Source organism: Schistocerca piceifrons, chromosome 4 (genome assembly GCF_021461385.2).
Source record: "Schistocerca piceifrons isolate TAMUIC-IGC-003096 chromosome 4, iqSchPice1.1, whole genome shotgun sequence".
In the NCBI taxonomy this organism is placed as follows: domain Eukaryota; kingdom Metazoa; phylum Arthropoda; class Insecta; order Orthoptera; family Acrididae; genus Schistocerca; species Schistocerca piceifrons.
In genome coordinates this window covers 4,007,327-4,025,205 of record NC_060141.1, presented here as the reverse complement: position 1 = coordinate 4,025,205, position 17,879 = coordinate 4,007,327, and the positions used below count along the sequence as shown (strand labels likewise).

Sequence of the window (17,879 nt, the reverse complement as noted above, 5' to 3'; positions counted from 1 at the left end):
CCTATCGAATGAGGCAATCAACTATTAAAGACACAAACCTCATATTTGGGAGGATGGGGTTCACTCTGTCCGCCCATCTTGATTTGGGCTTTCCTGGATCACCTCAGGCAAATGCCAGGATGGTTCCTCCATCAAGGCCATGGCCCACAACCAGTTCTATCCTTATAGGGTGTAGATACGTATTCTGCAACTTCAGCTATTGATTTTCACCGTATTACAATGACAATTATTGTACCATTGTGAGATGGTCCTTGGATGAATAAAAATAATAAAAAAATAAAATCTCAAAAAGTGTCTTCCATGTAGGATCACAATAAAAAGGTAGTCTTTTTTTATGTACAATGAAATTACACAATGTGAATTTTTTCACACATTTCCTTTCCCATGAAGTGATAAAAACATCTGCTATACTCGAGGCGTGTGTTACCCGCAAACAAAAAAGCGTCTACAGTTAGTGCAGTATTTGTGTAGTTCAACACAAATGTATATCATCATTAATATCACTGTAAATCACCAGCAGTGTCTGTTCCTTCAGATATTCATGCATGTCTGAAAGACATTCGCATCAAACTATACATACACTTGAAATACAGGCACTGCACAAACTGTACTTCACGCTAAAGCATGGGAAACAGACAAGAAGAACATTGTCTCCTCCTATGAACAGTGTGTGAGTACTATGGGGTGTGCAGGTTTGGGTCAGCCCAGGTGGCGTGCATGGATAACTAAAGTGGTTGAGCCAACAGCCATCGACAAACAGGAAGTCCAGTTTGAGTCCTGAGCCAACCCAAATTTTCGTATGTCTATAGTAAACCATACGGCTGATGTAATATTGTATTCACTATTTGTGAATACATTTTATGAAATCATCATCATCATCATCATCATCAGTGTTCTGCCTAAAGGCAGGTTTTCACATGGTAGTTCTCCAGGCTGTCTGGTCTTCTGCCATCCTCTTCAGGTCAGCATAATTTCCTCTTCCCTGTATGTCGTCTATCATCTTGTATCTCCTTCTTCCTCTCAGTCTTCTCCCACAAACTAATCCTTCCAAAGCATCTACTAGCAAGCACTCCCTTCTCAATGAATGTCCCAACCTGTTCTTTTTCCTTTCTCTTACAACCTTCAGCAGACATCTCTCACCAACCCTTTCCAATACTCTTTCATTACTCACTCTTTCCATCCAGCTTATTCTCTCCATTCTCCTCCACATCCACATCTCAAATGCTTCTAACCTTTTTTCATCCTCTCATCTCAGTGTCCATGTTTCTGCCCCATATAGTGCCACACTCCAGACAAAACATTTGCCAAGCCTTTTCTTTAGTCCTTTATCTAATTTGCCACATAAGAGTCTCCTCTTTCTGTTGAATGCCTCCTTCGCTATGGCAATTTGAGTTTTCACCTCCTGGTGACATCTCAAGTCTTCTGTTATTGTGCTTCCGAGATATTTAAATTCACTTACTTGGCTAATGGTAGATTGTCCTATTTTAATATTGGACAGTCTGTGTCTTGTACAGATGACCGAACTCTTTGTTTTTGCTGTGTTTATTTGCATCCCATATTACACACAAGCTTCATTCAGATCCTTCAGCATGTTATTCACTGTCCGCTCACTTTCTGCCACTAATACCATGTCATCTTGTACATTCTATTCTCTTTTCCACCAATACATATTCCTCTTTTCCCATCTAAGCTTTTCGCAACAATCTCTTCAAGGTATACGTTAAACAACAGTGGGGAAAGGCAACAATCTTGTCTGACACCTTGTCCAATGCTGCTTCCTTCTGACATTTCATTTCCAATCCTTATCTTTACTTTCTGGTGTAAATATAGATTCTGTATCAGTCGTCTCTCTTTCCAATCTACTCCTTTCCTCTTCAAGATATCCATCAGCTTGTTCCACTGAACTCTGTCAAAAGCCTTTTCTGAATCCATAAAAACAGCAAAGATTTCTCTACCCTTTTCCATATATCTTTCCCCTATAGTTCTTAGCAGGCCAATAGCATCTCTTGTTCCTTTTCCTCTTCTAAATGCAAACTGCTCCTCTGCAATCCCTCTATCCAGCTTGCCATATAACCTTCTATTCAACACTCTCAGCAAGACTTTAGCTGCATGAGAAATTAGACTACTGGACCGGTGTTCTTCACATTTTTTAGTGTTTCTCTTTTTCTCTATTGGTATTATAACTGTTGCAGCGAAGTCCTCAGGCCATTCCCCTTTGTCATATATCTCGTTACAGAGGTAGACTATTTCTTCTCTTGCCTTGTTTCCCAGGCTCTTCAACAGTTCTGCTGGTAAATCATATATTCCACATGCCTTCCTATTCTTCATCTCCTTCAGCGCCTTTTCTACTTCTGCTTCCAAGATGGTAAATCCCTTTCCATCTTCCGGCACATATTGCTCCTCTTCAACCTTAATTTCGCTTTGCATTTCATCCCCCTTATACAGACATTCAATATATTCTTGCCATCTGTTCAAAACCTCCTGTGGTTCTTCTGCTAGAGTACCATCCGCTCTTTCTATTTCCATGTTATTCCTCTTTCTTTTACATCCAAAAACTATCTCACTAGCTAGTCTATACATAGTTTCATACTTTCTCTCTCTCTCCATTTTCTCTATTTCGTCGCATTTCTGTTTCATCCATTTTTTTCTTGCTTCTTCAGTTTCTCTTCTTAATTCATTATTCAGTTTCCTGTACCTCTTTTTGCCTTCTTCAGTTTCTACACTTTTCCACTTTCTGTGCTCTTCCATCTTTTTCAACATGTTTTCTATTATCCATTTTTTCCTTGTGCTTTGGGATACTCTAATTCCTAGTACTTCTTTGACAGAGTCCACAAGTCCTTCCCTCATTTTTATCCACTTGTCATTACCACTTACATCAACACTACCTCTTTGCCACTTTTCCATAAATCTGTTCTCCAAATCTGATGCCTTTCCTACCTCTTCGAGTCTTTCTATGTTTAGTCTTTCCTTTGCTTTACCTTTCCAGACTTTTTTCAACTTCACTTGTATTTCTCCCATCACTAGGTTGTGGTCTGAATTTATATCCGCTCCTGGATAAGCTTTAGCATTCTTCAAACAGTTCCTAAACCTTTTTTGTATCAGGATGTAGTCCAGCTGATATCTTTCCCTAGTCAAGTTTGATATCCATGTGTAACGTCTCCTTTTGTGGTGTTCAAATAATGTGTTACCCACTGCTAATGAATTTTCTTTACAGAAACTAATTAGTCGTTCACCTCTCTCATTTCTTATTCCTAATCCAAATTTTCCTACTGTATCTTCATCTCTTCCTTCACCCACCACTGCATTCCAGTCCCCCATGACGATAATGCAAGCATTTCTATTTTCTTTCTCGATGAGTTCTTGTATTTTCTCATAATATTCTTCCACTTCCTCATCTCTGTGCTAGCTGGTAGGCATATATACCTGTATTAATACCAAATCTTTTGAACTACCCTTCAGTCATATCATTATCAGTCTTCCATCAATATATTGTACAATTTTATGAAAAAGCATCTCTAATGTACTGTACCATGGACTTTTAACATAACTGAAATGCAGGTGGAGATGATACCAAGTACTCCTCTGCGTGATACTAGAACCCTCATTGATTTCCACAGTACAGCTACATTAGTAAATTAGGACAATCTGAGCAGAACGTCATTCTTTCTACCATTCTAAAAAACAATGAACATACTTTAACAACGTAGTCTTCTCTAAGCACTCACAACAATCTCCAAGTACTGCTCTACTATCATTGTTCAGGGGCAAATGCATTAGAAATCTACTTTCTCTCACTGCAACATCTCTTAAAGCTAACTGATAAGCAACTACAGGAAAACTGACGCTAGGAGCTGCATAATTTGGAGACAGGATGTGAGCATGCAGGCCTAGGCATGTGTAGGAGCTAGTTGAGGTACCACACCAGCGCCTTCATATTGTAAAATTTTAATAGTATTGACCTTGTATTGCAGAAGAATCAAGAATAGGTGATGAAGAAATTTTGGTATTCCTAAGACTGTAACTTTTTTTTCAACTCAGCTTAATGAATGTCTGTTGTTGAGAAGTGATCTATCATAAGTAAAAAAAAAAAAGTAAGTGTAATTCAATACAATTTTCAATATATGACAGTCAAAAGCTACATCAAATATTCAAGTCTGCAGGAAAAGTTAATTTACTCTCTTCAAAGATTCTACAATTTATAGGTCCCAAGACTATTTTAAACGTGAAGAAAGTCAATCAACACTGTTGTAATCCCTTCTAAGTGGCTCAATAGTTATTAAGCAAATGCATAAGACAACGAATGACTACTGTTTCATGCTAATTCCTTATTTACGCATTTCCTATGTGTCACCAAAGCATCTTCGGGAGGATAGTTGACTGCCTGTGTGCTATCACAATTAAAAGTTAAGTTTCTCGTCAGAATCAAGTAATGAAAACTCCAGGTAGGAATATCAACAATGTAGGAGAAGACAGATTGCTACTTAACATAAAGATGACCCAGATCTAGATTTCTGGCAAATTCCATGAATCACTTAAGATGAATACCAGGGTGGTTATTTTAAGGGACATGGCTGATTTCCTCTCCTAATCTGAGCTTGCACCTACTGCTCCTATGTAATTGTTTAGGTTTATATTTAACAGTATGCTGTCTTTGTGCTATATCAGGTTTGGTTCCACGTGGAAACGGATTTGCCAGCAGCCATATAGCAGGTTTGGCCACTACCCCACTTACTGCAACTTAATCTGGGCATAGGTAAAGTCAAGTATTAATAGTTTCATTTTATACAAATGTAAGGTCTCGTACAACCCGAACACATACTATTAAACATCTATGGCCATTAACAGAACCATATTTATTCTTGGTTCCCTGTTATTGCCATGCTTATGGCCATAAGTAAAAGACAAGCTGAGTGTGCCCTGTTTTGGCAAGTTTTAAAATTTATACAAAAATATCTATAATATATATCTGGCTGGAAACTAAGCACATTTTATTAAAGTGGGTTTATTTAAAATATTTCTGTTATTTTTATACCAAGATAGACCTAACTAATAGTCATGCTCGACCATCTCATAGTAATTTATCCTTTCCATGTTTCAAAATATGCAATACAAATTACAAAATGATAACATTTTTAACTCAAAGTTTTTTTAGACACCCTGAGGATAACAGATTTCAATATTCTGTCAGCGATGTAAAAAATACACTGTTGGCTACTGTTAAGGGAATGACGGTTGCTGCTGCAAACAAGTTATACAAAGCCACAAAAACATTAAATTACAACTCTACTTCCACAGAAATCTACTGGGCAGTGTGGCCCTTACTACAATTTTTTTTCTTTTTTTTTTTTTTTTTTTGGGGGGGGGGGGGTGGTTATATGTTGATGGACTTGGTTCTGGACTGTTCCAACATTCCATTTACTAAGGAGAGACTATGTATCTATGCATAAGCTTATTGAAAAGCCACATTTGTGAAGTTCTAAGGCTGCATTGCAAACAATCAACCAGGGAAAAAGTGATTATATGGTTTTTTGGAGAGAGAAAAAGTTTTGGTGTAAAAGATGCTGAATGTTAATGAGGCCAGAGTTCATATTGCAGGGGAAAAATTAGAAACTGGTAGCAGAAAGTATCTGAATCTCTGAATGATAAGGATATGTTATCTTACCCTTACAGGGTTTTTAATACGGGTGAAACCTCTTTCTGGTTCCTAAAGTGGAATTAATAATTTGTTACTAGTTCAATCATTACAATACTGTTCCACTCAACTGCTGTAACTTCTATTTACTTTATGGACACTTGTTTTCTTATACGATCGTATAAAGAACAATTTACATTCTCTCCAGTTTTATTATAACAATCAGTGGCCAAAAGTGGAGACCTGACTGACCATTGCTATAGTTAATACAGCCAAAACTGGTGAAATACACCATTTTGTATTTTTTTCCCCCTTCTTCGATAAAAATTAGAACATTTGTTCCCACGTACTTGTAACGTACAGTCTTTGAAACAATATTATATATTATAACAATATTTTGAAGTAACCTTTCTTTCCCCCCATAGTTAACATGTTGCATATCTTGAACTGGCCTTACGATGGCCATATGTGGTGCCGTGACCCTGTAGCAATCAGTCGCAAATAATGTTTATTGCACAACCACCTTTCGGTCACAGTGTGGTCACCTTCAGTGCAGTAAATGTAAGTTAAAACATTAAAACCAGTAAGTCCCAACGGGACTGATTGCACTCAACCCTCGACATGACCAGTTCAGTTGGAATTGTGTGTATATATAAAGTCCCTTTAACATTTTAACTTACTGTTACAGCTCTGAAGACTTCCAAACATTGAGCAAAATACGGATTTGCAATAAAAGTTATTTGCGGCTGATTGCCTTACCCTTTACTATTTGTATCATATCTCATGTAGCGATTTCTAGTAAAAAAACCCCGGTTTCTAAATCTCTAACAGCATTACATACATATTATGTTGAAGTACAGTCTTCATGCATGTGTATGGGTAAAGAGATACGAAATTACATGTCAGCCTGAGTAAAAATATTTTGTGTAGAATTATCTTAAATGTAACGCACATCCAATACCCCTGTAGTCCCATAAGATACAAAATATCTTCATATAAGAACTATTACAATAAAAACAGCCAACATTCATAAGCTTTTAATTCATGTAAGTAGCACAAAATTTATGAAGACAGTAAAATCCATAGCAAATAAAAAGCCTCGTCCATAGCTTTTTACATATCTCATTTTATCACATTCAGCTAACTCACAAAAATAAATTATCTTTAATTTTTGCAATCTGATTAAGCATCAGTCATGGTGGTAAATTCATACAGTACTAAGCCAGTAGCCAATCCTGTGAAGATAATTACTAGTGCCTAAATATAATTCAATGAATAAGTATAATTGTATGTATAATGAACTACCACTTCGGTTTACAATTTCAATCATGCATCAACAAACATAACTAGTCAACACGGATTTCTAAAAACACAATAATCCATGGTAGCGACGCAATCTTTCTCATTCTTACACTGAACTGACTTACTTTAGACTGACAATGTGTCGTGTTTTCTCAATTCGTTCAAAAAATAAAATTACTGATAGTATCTGATGCTGTGTTGCCTACAGATTTCTTCACAATTTCATTTACAGTACATTTAAGTACTGCATATCTGCTTTGATCATTTACATCAACGGATGCCCTGTTGTAGAAAGAAAGATATGTCACGTGCTATCTTATCTGCATATTTTAAATAGATCGCTATCAAGCCTAATACAAAATCTATCTTTGCCACTACTGCTGTAGTGTTGTTTAGTGTGAGCTGTGAGTGATACGTATCGCGGTGCCGTAAACATGGGCGCAAAGTGCAAAGCAAATATCACCTACCGAAAGACCTGCATATTCCTTATCAGTCATTTTTATGAGCTCTTGCAGCAATCAGGAACGAGAAACTCCACACGTAAAATGAAATGTCTCATTCAACTGCTCTGAACTTCATTGTCAAAAATTCAAAATAACTCTCTTCCCACAACAACACATCTCCACTAACTTATCGAGCAATATCTTTGAGTTTCACAGTTTTTTTTTCTTCGTACGTACAGTTGCTAAATCCACAGCCACTGCGGAAAATCCCTCAAAATAAATCAGCCAATATTAATCAGCTAACAAGCACAGAAACATAGCTGTATTTATATCAAACACTGAAAAAAGCAAAGAAAAATATAATTTTATTTACATCAGTCAGTGAAAATCAAAAACTGTTACAAGGTGTTTGTTTTCCAGTCATAATTTTTTTTGTCCAAACGAGGCCACTGAATTAATTTGTGGAAAGCTATCGCCTTATCACACCTGAATCATGTACTGTACTACCCATGAAGACGTGTGAAATGACAATGGGTGCATCTGTCTACATATAAGCGTTGAACGTGGGTCAAAGACGCTTGGTTGTATTGCCGGTGTGCGGTGTGAGATGGTTATAAACCTCTCACTGCTAGTAATCACGATCGGTTCTTTTTTTCTACAGTTGTATATTTGAACAACATTATACAGTGTGTTGTGGAATAATTAACTTTATCTGTATGGGTGTCATCTGGCATGTTCCGAAGCCATAGGAGTGATAAAGTTTATATTTGCTGTGATGAGATTTGCAGACAATGTATAGGAGGAGTTTTCCTATGATATGTACAAAATTGCGATGCGTGTTACACGAGCATCGACGAAAGACAAGGCCATCTGACCATGCAGAGAATTTATTTTATTACGTTAGGCAAATTCATAGTGCCCGTCGACTGCTGGAGAAGGACAACACATACAAGAGACAGCTGATAAAAGCCGAAGATTTCGAGAATATCAAGGACAAGAGTAAAGAAACGTATCTAGAAATGGTTCATATATATGAGAATAGTTCGGTTCAAAGACGTGGACATGTAGAATTTATCTATTCGGCTATGAAACACATGAAGGAGTTTGGCGTGCACAAGGATTTGGAAGTGTACAAAGCGCTGATCAATGTGTTGCCTAAGGGGAAATTTATCCCGACAAACATTTTTCAAGCTGAGTTTATGCATTATCCTAAACAGCAACAATGTATTATAGATGTGTTAGAGCAAATGGAAGACAATGGTATGTATGAGTTGTAGCTCATTTTGGGATTAACTTTAGTCGTTTTCTTCTACATCTGTACTCCGTAAATTACTATTAAGTGTGTGGTAAATGGTACTTACCATTATATCGCATATTAGGGCTTCTTCCCAGTCCATTAGACTGATCTTGGCTTCGTGGGCCACCTGTAGTATGTAGGGGGACTCATTCAACATGTTAAAGAGGCTATTCCGGCTCCCATTGAGGGAACAGGATGCAACCAACTACAGATTGTGGTGCATGTTGGAACAAATGAAGCCTGTCATCTGGGCTCAGAACTGATTGTGCCCTTTGTTTCTGCATTGAGTGGAAGGACAGCCGAAAGACTTTCAAGTGTCTGTGACAAGCTAGGCTGCGACTTCCTGGACTTGCACCGTAGGATTGAAAACTGTAGTGTCACCCCCCCCCCCCCCCCCCATGTAGGTCAGGTGTGCACTACACATCACATGCTGCTACTCAGGTAGCTGACTGTGTATAGGGTGCACACAAGGGTTTTTCAGATTAGGTGATTCTCCATCCAGTCCCAATAACAATAACTGTCGCAAACCCAGAAGTATCAGTGTAAGAGCAAAAGAAATGCCCTCCACAGGCGAGAGTATTAAATAGCCTACTTATGGTAAACTGCCGAAGCATTCGCAGCAAAGTGCCAGAGTTCGAAGCACTCATGGGAAGCAGTGAAGCTCACATACTACTAGGTCAGAAAGCTGGTTGAAACCTGAAATTGATAGCAGTGAGATTTTTGGAGAAAATTTAAGTGTGTATCGGAAGTATAAGCAGATGGAAAGTGGAGGTGGTGTATTTTTTGCAGTAGACAAGAAACTCAAATCCACAAAGATAGAAATTGAAGCTGCATGTGAAATTATTTGGGCAAGACTCAGTATCAGGGGTGGACATAAAGTGATCATTGGATCCTTCTTTTGCCCATCAGACTCATCTCCTGATGTAACCAAACACCTCAGACAAAAACCTCAGTTCAGCTGTTTGTTGTTGCTGTTGTTGTTGTTGTTGTTATTGTTGTGGTCTTCAGTCCTGAGACTGGTTTGATGCAGCTCTCCATGCCACTCTATCCTGTGCAAGCTTCTTCATCTCCCAGTACCTACTGCAACCTACATCCTTCTGAATCTGTTTAGTGTATTCATCTCTTGGTCTCCCTCTATGATTTTTACCCTCCACACTGCCCTCCAGGTTAGCACACTGGACTCGCATTCGGCAGGACGACGGTTCGATCCCATCTCCAGCCATCCTGATTTAGGTTTTCCGTGATTTCCCTAAATCGTTTCAGGCAAATGCCGAGATGGTTCCTTTGAAAGGGCACGGCCGATTTCCTTCCCAATCCTTCCCTAACCCGAACTTGCGCTCCGTCTCTGAAGACCTCGTTGTCGACGGGACGTTAAACACTGACCACCACCACCACCACCACCACCACTGCCCTCCAATAGTAAATTAGTGATCCCTCGATGCCTCAGAACATGCCCTACCATCCGATCCCTTCTTCTAGTCAAGTTGTGCCACAAATTTCTCCTCTCTCCAATTCTATTCAATACGTCCTCATTAGTTATGTGATCTACCCATCTAATCTTCAGCATTCTTCTGTAGCACCACATTTTGAAAGTTTCTATTCTCTTCTTGTCCAAACTATTTATCGTCCATGTTTCACTTCCATACATGGCTACACTCCATACAAATACTTTCAGAAATGACTTCCTGACACTTAAATCTATACTCGATGTTAACAAATTTCTCTTCTTCAGAAACGCTTTCCTTGCCATTGCCAGTCTACATTTTGTATCCTCTCTACTTTGACCATCATCAGTTATTTTGCTCCCCAAATAGCAAAACTCCTTTACTACTGTAAGTGTCTCATTTCCTAATCTAATTCCCTCAGCATCACACGACTTAATTAGACTACATTCCATTATCCTCATTTTGCTTTTGTTGATGTTCATATTATATCCTCCTTTCAAGACATTATCGATTCCGTTCGACTGCTCTTCCAAGTCCTTTGCTGTCTCTGACAGAATTACAATGTCATCAGCAAACCTCAAAGTTTTTTTCTTCTCCGTGGATTTTAATTCCTACTACAAATTTTTCTTTTGTTTCCTTTACTGCTTGCTCAATATACAGATTGAATAACATCAGCGAGAGGCTACAACCCTGTCTCACTCCCTTCCGGAACCACTGCTTCCCTTTCATGTCCCTCGACTCGTATAACTGCCTTCTGGTTTCTGTACAAATTGTAAATAGCCTTTCGCTCCCTGTGTTTTACCCCTGCCACTTTCAAAATTTGAAAGAGAGTATTCCAGTCATCATTGTCAAAAGCTTTAGCTAAGATAAGTCGTAGGGTCAGTATTGTCTCACATGTTCGAACATTTCTACGGAATCCACCTGATCTTCCCTGAGGTCGGCTTCTACCAGTTTTTCCATTCGTCTGTAAAAAAATCATGTTAGTATTTTGCAGCAGTGGCTTATTAAACTGATAGTTCGGCAATTTTCATATCTGTCAACACCTGCTTTCTTTGGGGTTGGAATTATTATATTCTTCTTGAAGTGTGAGGGTATTGCACCTGTCTCGTACATCTTGCTCAGCAGATGGTAGAGTTTTATTAGGCCTGGCTCTCCCAAGGCTGTCAGTAGTTCTAATGGAATGTTGTCTACTCCCGCGGCCTTGTTTCGACTTAGGTCTTTCAGTGCTCTGTCAAACTCTTCATGCAGTATCATATCTCCCATTTCATCTTCATATACATTGTCTTCCATTTCTATAATATTGTCCTCAAGAACATCTCCCTTGTATAGAACCTCTATATACTCCTTCCACCTTTCTGCTTTCCCTTCTTTGCTTAGAACTGGGTTTCCATCTCAGCTCTTGATATTCATGCAAGTGGTTCTCTTTCCTTCAAAGGTCTCTTTAATTTTCCTGTAGGCAGTACCTATCTTACCCCTAGTGATATACGGCTCTACAGCCTTACATTTGTCCTCAAACCATCTCTGCTTAGCCATTTTGCACTTCCTGTCGATCTCATTTTTGAGACGTTGGTATTCCTTTTTGCGTGCTTCATTACTGCATTTTTATATTTTCTCCTTTTGTCAATTAAATTCAATATTTCTTCTGTTACCCAAGGATTTCTATTAGCCCTCGTCTTTTTACCTACTTGATCCTCTGCTACCTTCACTATTTTGCCTCTCAAAGCTACCCATTCTTCTACTGTATTTCTTTCCCCCATTCTTGTCAATCGTTCCCTTATGCTCTCCCTGAAGCTCTCTACAACCTCTGGTCCCCCCCCCCCCCCCCCCCCCCCCCGCAGGGGTCCACAATTCTTCTGTGGACACGTGCGTGGCAAGCACAGGACCCCGAGCTAATGTGGCTCTCCTTCCTTTCTGGGCTGCACACCTTCCTTTTCCACATCCTTCCCCATCCCCCACCTCCCCCCGCCCCCCTCACCACACCTCTTCCCTTCCCTTTCTTCCCCTCTGGGAGTATGTTTAGTGCCTACGTCCGTAGATGGACAGTCTCTTTTCTTTGCTTTCTCTGTTGGCAAGTCTTTGTCCTTCCTTTGTCCTTCTCTTTTCCTTACCTCTTCTCTTTCCCATTTTCTCCACTGCGACATTTGAGAACTCTCTTCTTTCCTTTTCTTTGTTCCTCCCTTTCTCTTAATTCCTCCCTGTGCGTGTCTGAAGGCTGGCCCACGCATAGCCGGTGACAGGGTAATGCGCAATTCCTCGCCCCGGGTAGACAGGTAGGACACATACGTACCCCCTGGTAACGGCCAGGCCCAGGGAGGGATGATTACCTGAGCTGATACCTTCCGAAAGTGCCGGTTGGTGCCTCCGTCCGTTTCTTGGGAGTTGTGACCTGAGGTGTGAACAATCACCTAAAGAGGAAGTGCCCTCAGTGAGGTCCCCCACAAGGAAGGAGCACGCCATCGGAGACACCGGTAATCATGGGGGATACTTCTGCAATGGTTTCCTCATCATCTACTATGTCTGCTCACAGGCGTAAGTTCAATGAGTCTCAGCCACAGACAGTTCTTCCATCGTTGCCACAGTTCCTTGTTGTTTCTCGGTCAGACGAAGGTCAAGACTTCTCCACTGTCAACCCTTTCATTATTCAGAAAGGTGTCCATGCAATAGCAGGTCCTGTAAAGTCTTATTCCCGACTATGAAATGGCACCTTGTTGCTAGAAACAGTCAGTGTCCTCCAGGAACAAAAACTGCTGCTTACTTCAATGCTACATACCTTCCCTGTCCAGGTGGAAGCACACCACACTTTAAATTCATCGCGTGGGGTCATTTATACACGCTCCCTCGATGGATTGTCTGAAGAGGATATTCAAAACTACCTGTCTGACCAGTGCGTAATGGCTGTTCATAGATTCATGAAAAGGGTTGACAAGAACATCGTTCCAACCCGTACTGTCTCCTTGACGTTTGACAGAGTTCAACTTCCATCGAACATAAAAAGCGGGCTATGAGATAATTTCTGTTTGACCTTACATCCCAAACCCTACGCGTTGCTATTGGTGTCAGCGGTTCAATCATACCAGCCAGTCCTGTTCCAATCCGGCCAAATGTGTTACGTGTGGCAAGGATGCCCATGAGGGTGCTTGTCCACCTCCATCCCCTCGTTGCATCAGCTGTATGGGTGACCGTGCTGCTTCCTCTAGAGATTGCCCCATTTTTAAAGACGAACGGCTCATTCAGAGTGAAGGAAAAGGTGTCGACTTTTGCTGCTCGAAAGTTATTCGCCAGTCGACAAGCCCACTGTGCCTTACACAGGTAAATACAGCACTGTCCTTGCCTCTCCACGGCCTACTAAGGAGGCAGCCACGCAGACTTCTGATCTCATCTTTAGTGCCACGGTCGTCAGATCGGCCAGCGCAGAGATTGCCCGTTCAATGTCCCCACTCTCACCTTCTCACTCTATGGCTCACCCTTTCCTCGGGTTCTGCTAAATCTCGAGTCCCAAAATCAGACACCCAGACTTCCAAAAAAGAGCCTACTCGTGAAGGCTTTCTACGTGCCCCACCTTCACAACCATCGATTGCTCCTTCATCTCAACGTCCTGTTTCCAAGAAGGCTACAAAGAAACCCAGTTCCTCTCCTTCTCCGCCAAGGCGTGTCCCATCTACAGCACCACCTGGCGGAAATCGCCCTCGGCCGTCTTCTGTGTTGCCGAGGTGCACTGCTGGCGGCCGATCGCTGGTGGCAGGAGCTGCTCCTGAACAACCTATGGATCAGGTTCTTCTGCCTTCAGCTGAATGCCATTCCACGCTGTCGGTCGCAAGCTCTGAGCAGTCATTGAGTTGAGGGCAACCTTGGTCACAGTCTTCCCTTTTCTGTCCACCCTATGTCCATTATCCATTGGAATATCTGCGGCATTTGAGCCAATCGGAATGAATTGTCGATCCTCTTATGATCCTACTCGCCAGTCATCTTCTGTCTTCAGGAAACAAAACCGCATCCCCACGATCACTTTGTTTTCCCTCATTTTCAGTCAGTCCGATTTGATCTCCCCTTTGTTGAAGGCACTCCAGCACATGGAGGACTCGTGATTCTTCTCCATGATACTCTCCATTATCACCCAATCCCCCTAAACAGTTCCTTCCAAGCTGTCGCTGTCCATCTTTCCCTTTCTGGATACACCTTCTCTCTTTGTGCCGTATACATTCCGTCGTCCACACCAGTGGCAAGAGCTGATCTTCATCTTCTTGGTCAGCTTCTGCCGCCCTATTTGTTGGTTGGGGACTTCAATGCCCACCACCCGCTTTGGGGATCTCCGCGACCTTGTCCGCGCGGCTCACTATTGATAGACGTCTTCCACCAAGCAGATCTTGGTTGCCTCAACACTGGGGACCCTAAATTTTTGTCTGCCTCCACGACAAATTTCTCTCATTTGGACCTTTCGGTCAGTACTGTTCCACTAGCTCGGCGCTTTGAATGGTTTGCCCTTGCTGATACACACTCGAGTGACCACTTTCCATGTGTCCTTCGATTGCAGCCACAAGTGCCATCTATGCTCCCGAGATGCTGGAAGTTTGCCCAATCTGATGGGACACTCTTGTCGTCTCTACCAACATTCGATGACCGTCACTTTCCTAGCGTCGACGATGAAGTCACTCATATTACAGAAGTTATTCTTAAAGCTGCGGAACGTTCAATACCTCGCACGTCCGAATTGCCCCGGCTCTCCCCAGTTCCTTGGTGGAACGAGGCATGCCGTGACGCAATACGTGAGCGGCGATGTGCTCTTCACATTTTCCAGCACCATCCTACTTTGGCCAACTGTATCCACTATAAGCAGTTCCATGCGCGATGCCGTCGCGTCATTCGCAATAGCAAGAAGGCAAGCTGGGACTTCTTTACTAGCTCATTGAACACCTTCGCTCCCTCCTCGGAAGTTTGGAGTCGGTTTCGACGGTTATCTGGCGCGCCTAGTCCCTGGTCTCTGGGCTCACTGTCACACATGATACATTACTGGACCCCGTCGCAATTTCTAACTCATTGGGTCAACACTTTGCTGAGATTTCGAGCTTTCAAATTACCCGCCAGCGTTTCTCCTGAAGTAACGTGCAGAGTCTCCTGAAGAAACGTGCAGCGGAAGCGCAACCTCTTGCTTTCTCCTCTCAAAATCGTGAAAGCTATTATACTGTTTTCTCCATGCGGGAACTCCAACACACGCTCTCTTCTTCTCGCTCTTCCGCCCCAGGACAGGATGGTATCCACATCCAAATGTTGATGCATTTATCATACCATAGTCAGCGTTACCTCCTTCGCCTTTATAATCGAATTTGGACCGACAGTACTTTTCCCAGATGATGGCGGGAAGCTATCGTCGTTCCCGTTCCGAAACCTGGAAAGGACAAACATCTCCCCTGTAGCTATCGCCCCATTTCTCTCACGAGTAGTGTCTGTAAGGTTTTGGAGCGTATGGTGAATTACCGTTTAGCTTGGTGGCTGGAATCCCGCAGTCTTTTAACACCTGCCCAATGCGGTTTCTCAAAGCACCGTTCTGCAGTTGACCATCTTGTTGCTCTCTCCACTTATATCATGAACAATTTTCTCAGGAAACGCCAAACAGTAGCAATATTTTTTGATCTGGAGAGAGCATACGATACCTGTTGGAGGACAGGCATCCTCCGCACACTGTTCTCTTGCGGCTTTTGAGGTCGGTTGCCCCTTTTTCTTCATGAATTTATGGCAGAGCGCACGTTTAAAGTGCGGGTGAACACTACTCTCTCCCGTACTTTCTCACAAGAAAACGGGGTACCCCAGGGCTATGTGCTAAGTGTTGTACTGTTTGCCATTGCCATAAATCCAGTTATGGATTGTCTCTTTCTTGATGTCTCGGGCTCCTTCTTTGTGGACGATTTTGCGATCTACTACCGCTCTCAACGGACCAGCCTTCTTGAACGATGTCTTCAAGGATGTCTCGATCGCCTCCACTCTTGGAGCATCAAAACCGGCTTCCTCTTTTCTCCCAGTAAGCCCGTTTGTGTCAATTTTTGGCTTTGACCGGAGTTTCTTCCGCCTTCCCCACATCTAAGCCCTGTCGGCCTTCCATTCGCGGACGTCACTAAATTCTTGGGTCTTATGTTTGACAGAAAACTGACTGGTCCTCCCATGTTTCCTCTCTTTTGGCTCGCTGTCTGCGATCTGTCAACACCCTCCGTGTCCTGAATGGCACCTCTTGGGGAGCGGACCGAGTGGCCATTATCCTCCTCTATCACACCTTAGTGCGCTTGAAATTGGACTATGGAAGCATAGTTTACTCCTCTTCTCGGCCGTCTATTCTTTGGCGTCTCGACCCTGTCCACTACCGTGGATTCTGTTTAGTGTCTGGAGCTTTTTGCACCAGCCCTGTGGAAAGCCTTTATGCTGAGACTGCTGAACCTCCACTGTCCAATCGGCGTGCTGTCCTTCTGAGTCATTATGCTAGCCATCTGTCTTCCATGCATGCTAATCTGGCCCCATGACATTTTTTTCGATGCCTCCTTGGATTTAGGGTATGCAGGTCGCCCTTCCTCTCTACTATCACCGGGAGTCCACTTCTGTCAACTGCTACATTCTCTTTCCTTCCACTTTCCCAAAAACTTTCTTGAAAACTTGGGGTACAGCACCGCCTTGGCTCCGGCCCCGGACCTGCCTGCTCCGTGACATTTGTCGGTTTCCCAAGGATGGTACCCCTTCTCTTGTTTATCTTCAGGCATTTGCTGCTCTATGTGCACAAATGAAGGATGCCACATTTATTTACACTGACGGCTCAAAAACATCGTTTGGTGTTGGGAGTGCCTATATTGTTGGCAACACCCCCAATCGATTTAGACTTCCCGACCAATGTTCGGTTTATACTGCGGAGCTTTACGCTGTTCTCCAGGCTGTCCAATACATCCGTCGCCATCAGTGGATACAGTATGTTATCTGCTCATATTCTCTCAGCTCTCTCCTCAGTCTCCGAGCTCTATACCCTGTGCACCCTCTGGTCCACCGGATTCAGGACTGCCTCCACCTGCTCCACTTGGGGGCGTCTCCGTGGTGTTCCTCTGGATCCCAGGACATGTTGGTATCTGTCGAAATGAGGCGGCCGATATAGCGGTCAAGGCTGCACTCTCTCTTCTTCGGCCAGCTATTCGCAGATTCCCTTTGCTGATCTACACAGTGTTTTATGTCGTCGTGTTGTTCTTTCATGGCACACGCATTGGTCGACACTTCCCAATAATAAATTGGGGACGTGAAAGCTCTTCCCTGTGCTTGGACCTCTTCCTCCCGAACGCGTCGTCGGGAGGAGGTAATTTTAGCTAGACTCCACTCTGGATAGGGCACTGTCTTTTTAGCCATCAACATCTTTTAAGCGGCGATCCCCCCCCCCCCCTCCCCCCACTATTTTACTCAGTTACGTGCCCGTCTACAGTGTTGTCGCCTGATATATCTTCCATTTTAGCGGATGACACATGCTCAGTCGATTGCGTTCTCGAGTTTATTAGTGCCAGTTAGATGACGTCAGTCATTTGAGGCTATTTTCGGGGACAAACAACCCTCTTTTCATAGTGGTGAGAGAAACCTCTGGTGTAGTCAGTTTATCCATGTCCCATCTCCTCAATTTCCCACTTTTTTGCCGTTTCTTCAGTTTTAATCTATAGTTCATAACCAATAGATTGTGGTCAGAGTCCACATCTGCCCCTGGAAATGGTCTTCCAATTTAAAACCTGGTTCCTAAATCTCTGTCTTAC

At 42.4% G+C, this 17,879-nt stretch overlaps 2 protein-coding genes across 2 annotated transcripts in view; one reads left to right on the top strand and one right to left on the bottom strand.

The window, feature by feature from the left end:
• LOC124794847 (CXXC-type zinc finger protein 1-like) overlaps positions 1-7,575 on the bottom strand; it is a 92,879-nt gene extending 85,304 nt beyond the window's left edge. Inside the window, 1 exon segment of the mRNA XM_047258512.1 lies at positions 7,402-7,575. Within this exon segment, the coding sequence (XP_047114468.1) occupies positions 7,402-7,431 (30 nt within the window). The 5' untranslated portion in view covers positions 7,432-7,575.
• Positions 7,576-7,798: 223 nt separating this feature from the next.
• LOC124794875 (evolutionarily conserved signaling intermediate in Toll pathway, mitochondrial) overlaps positions 7,799-17,879 on the top strand; it is a 110,963-nt gene continuing 100,882 nt past the window's right edge. The window contains exon 1 of the mRNA XM_047258557.1: positions 7,799-8,637. Coding sequence (XP_047114513.1) covers positions 8,169-8,637 — 469 coding nt within the window. The 5' untranslated portion in view covers positions 7,799-8,168. The remainder of the gene's footprint in view (positions 8,638-17,879) is intronic.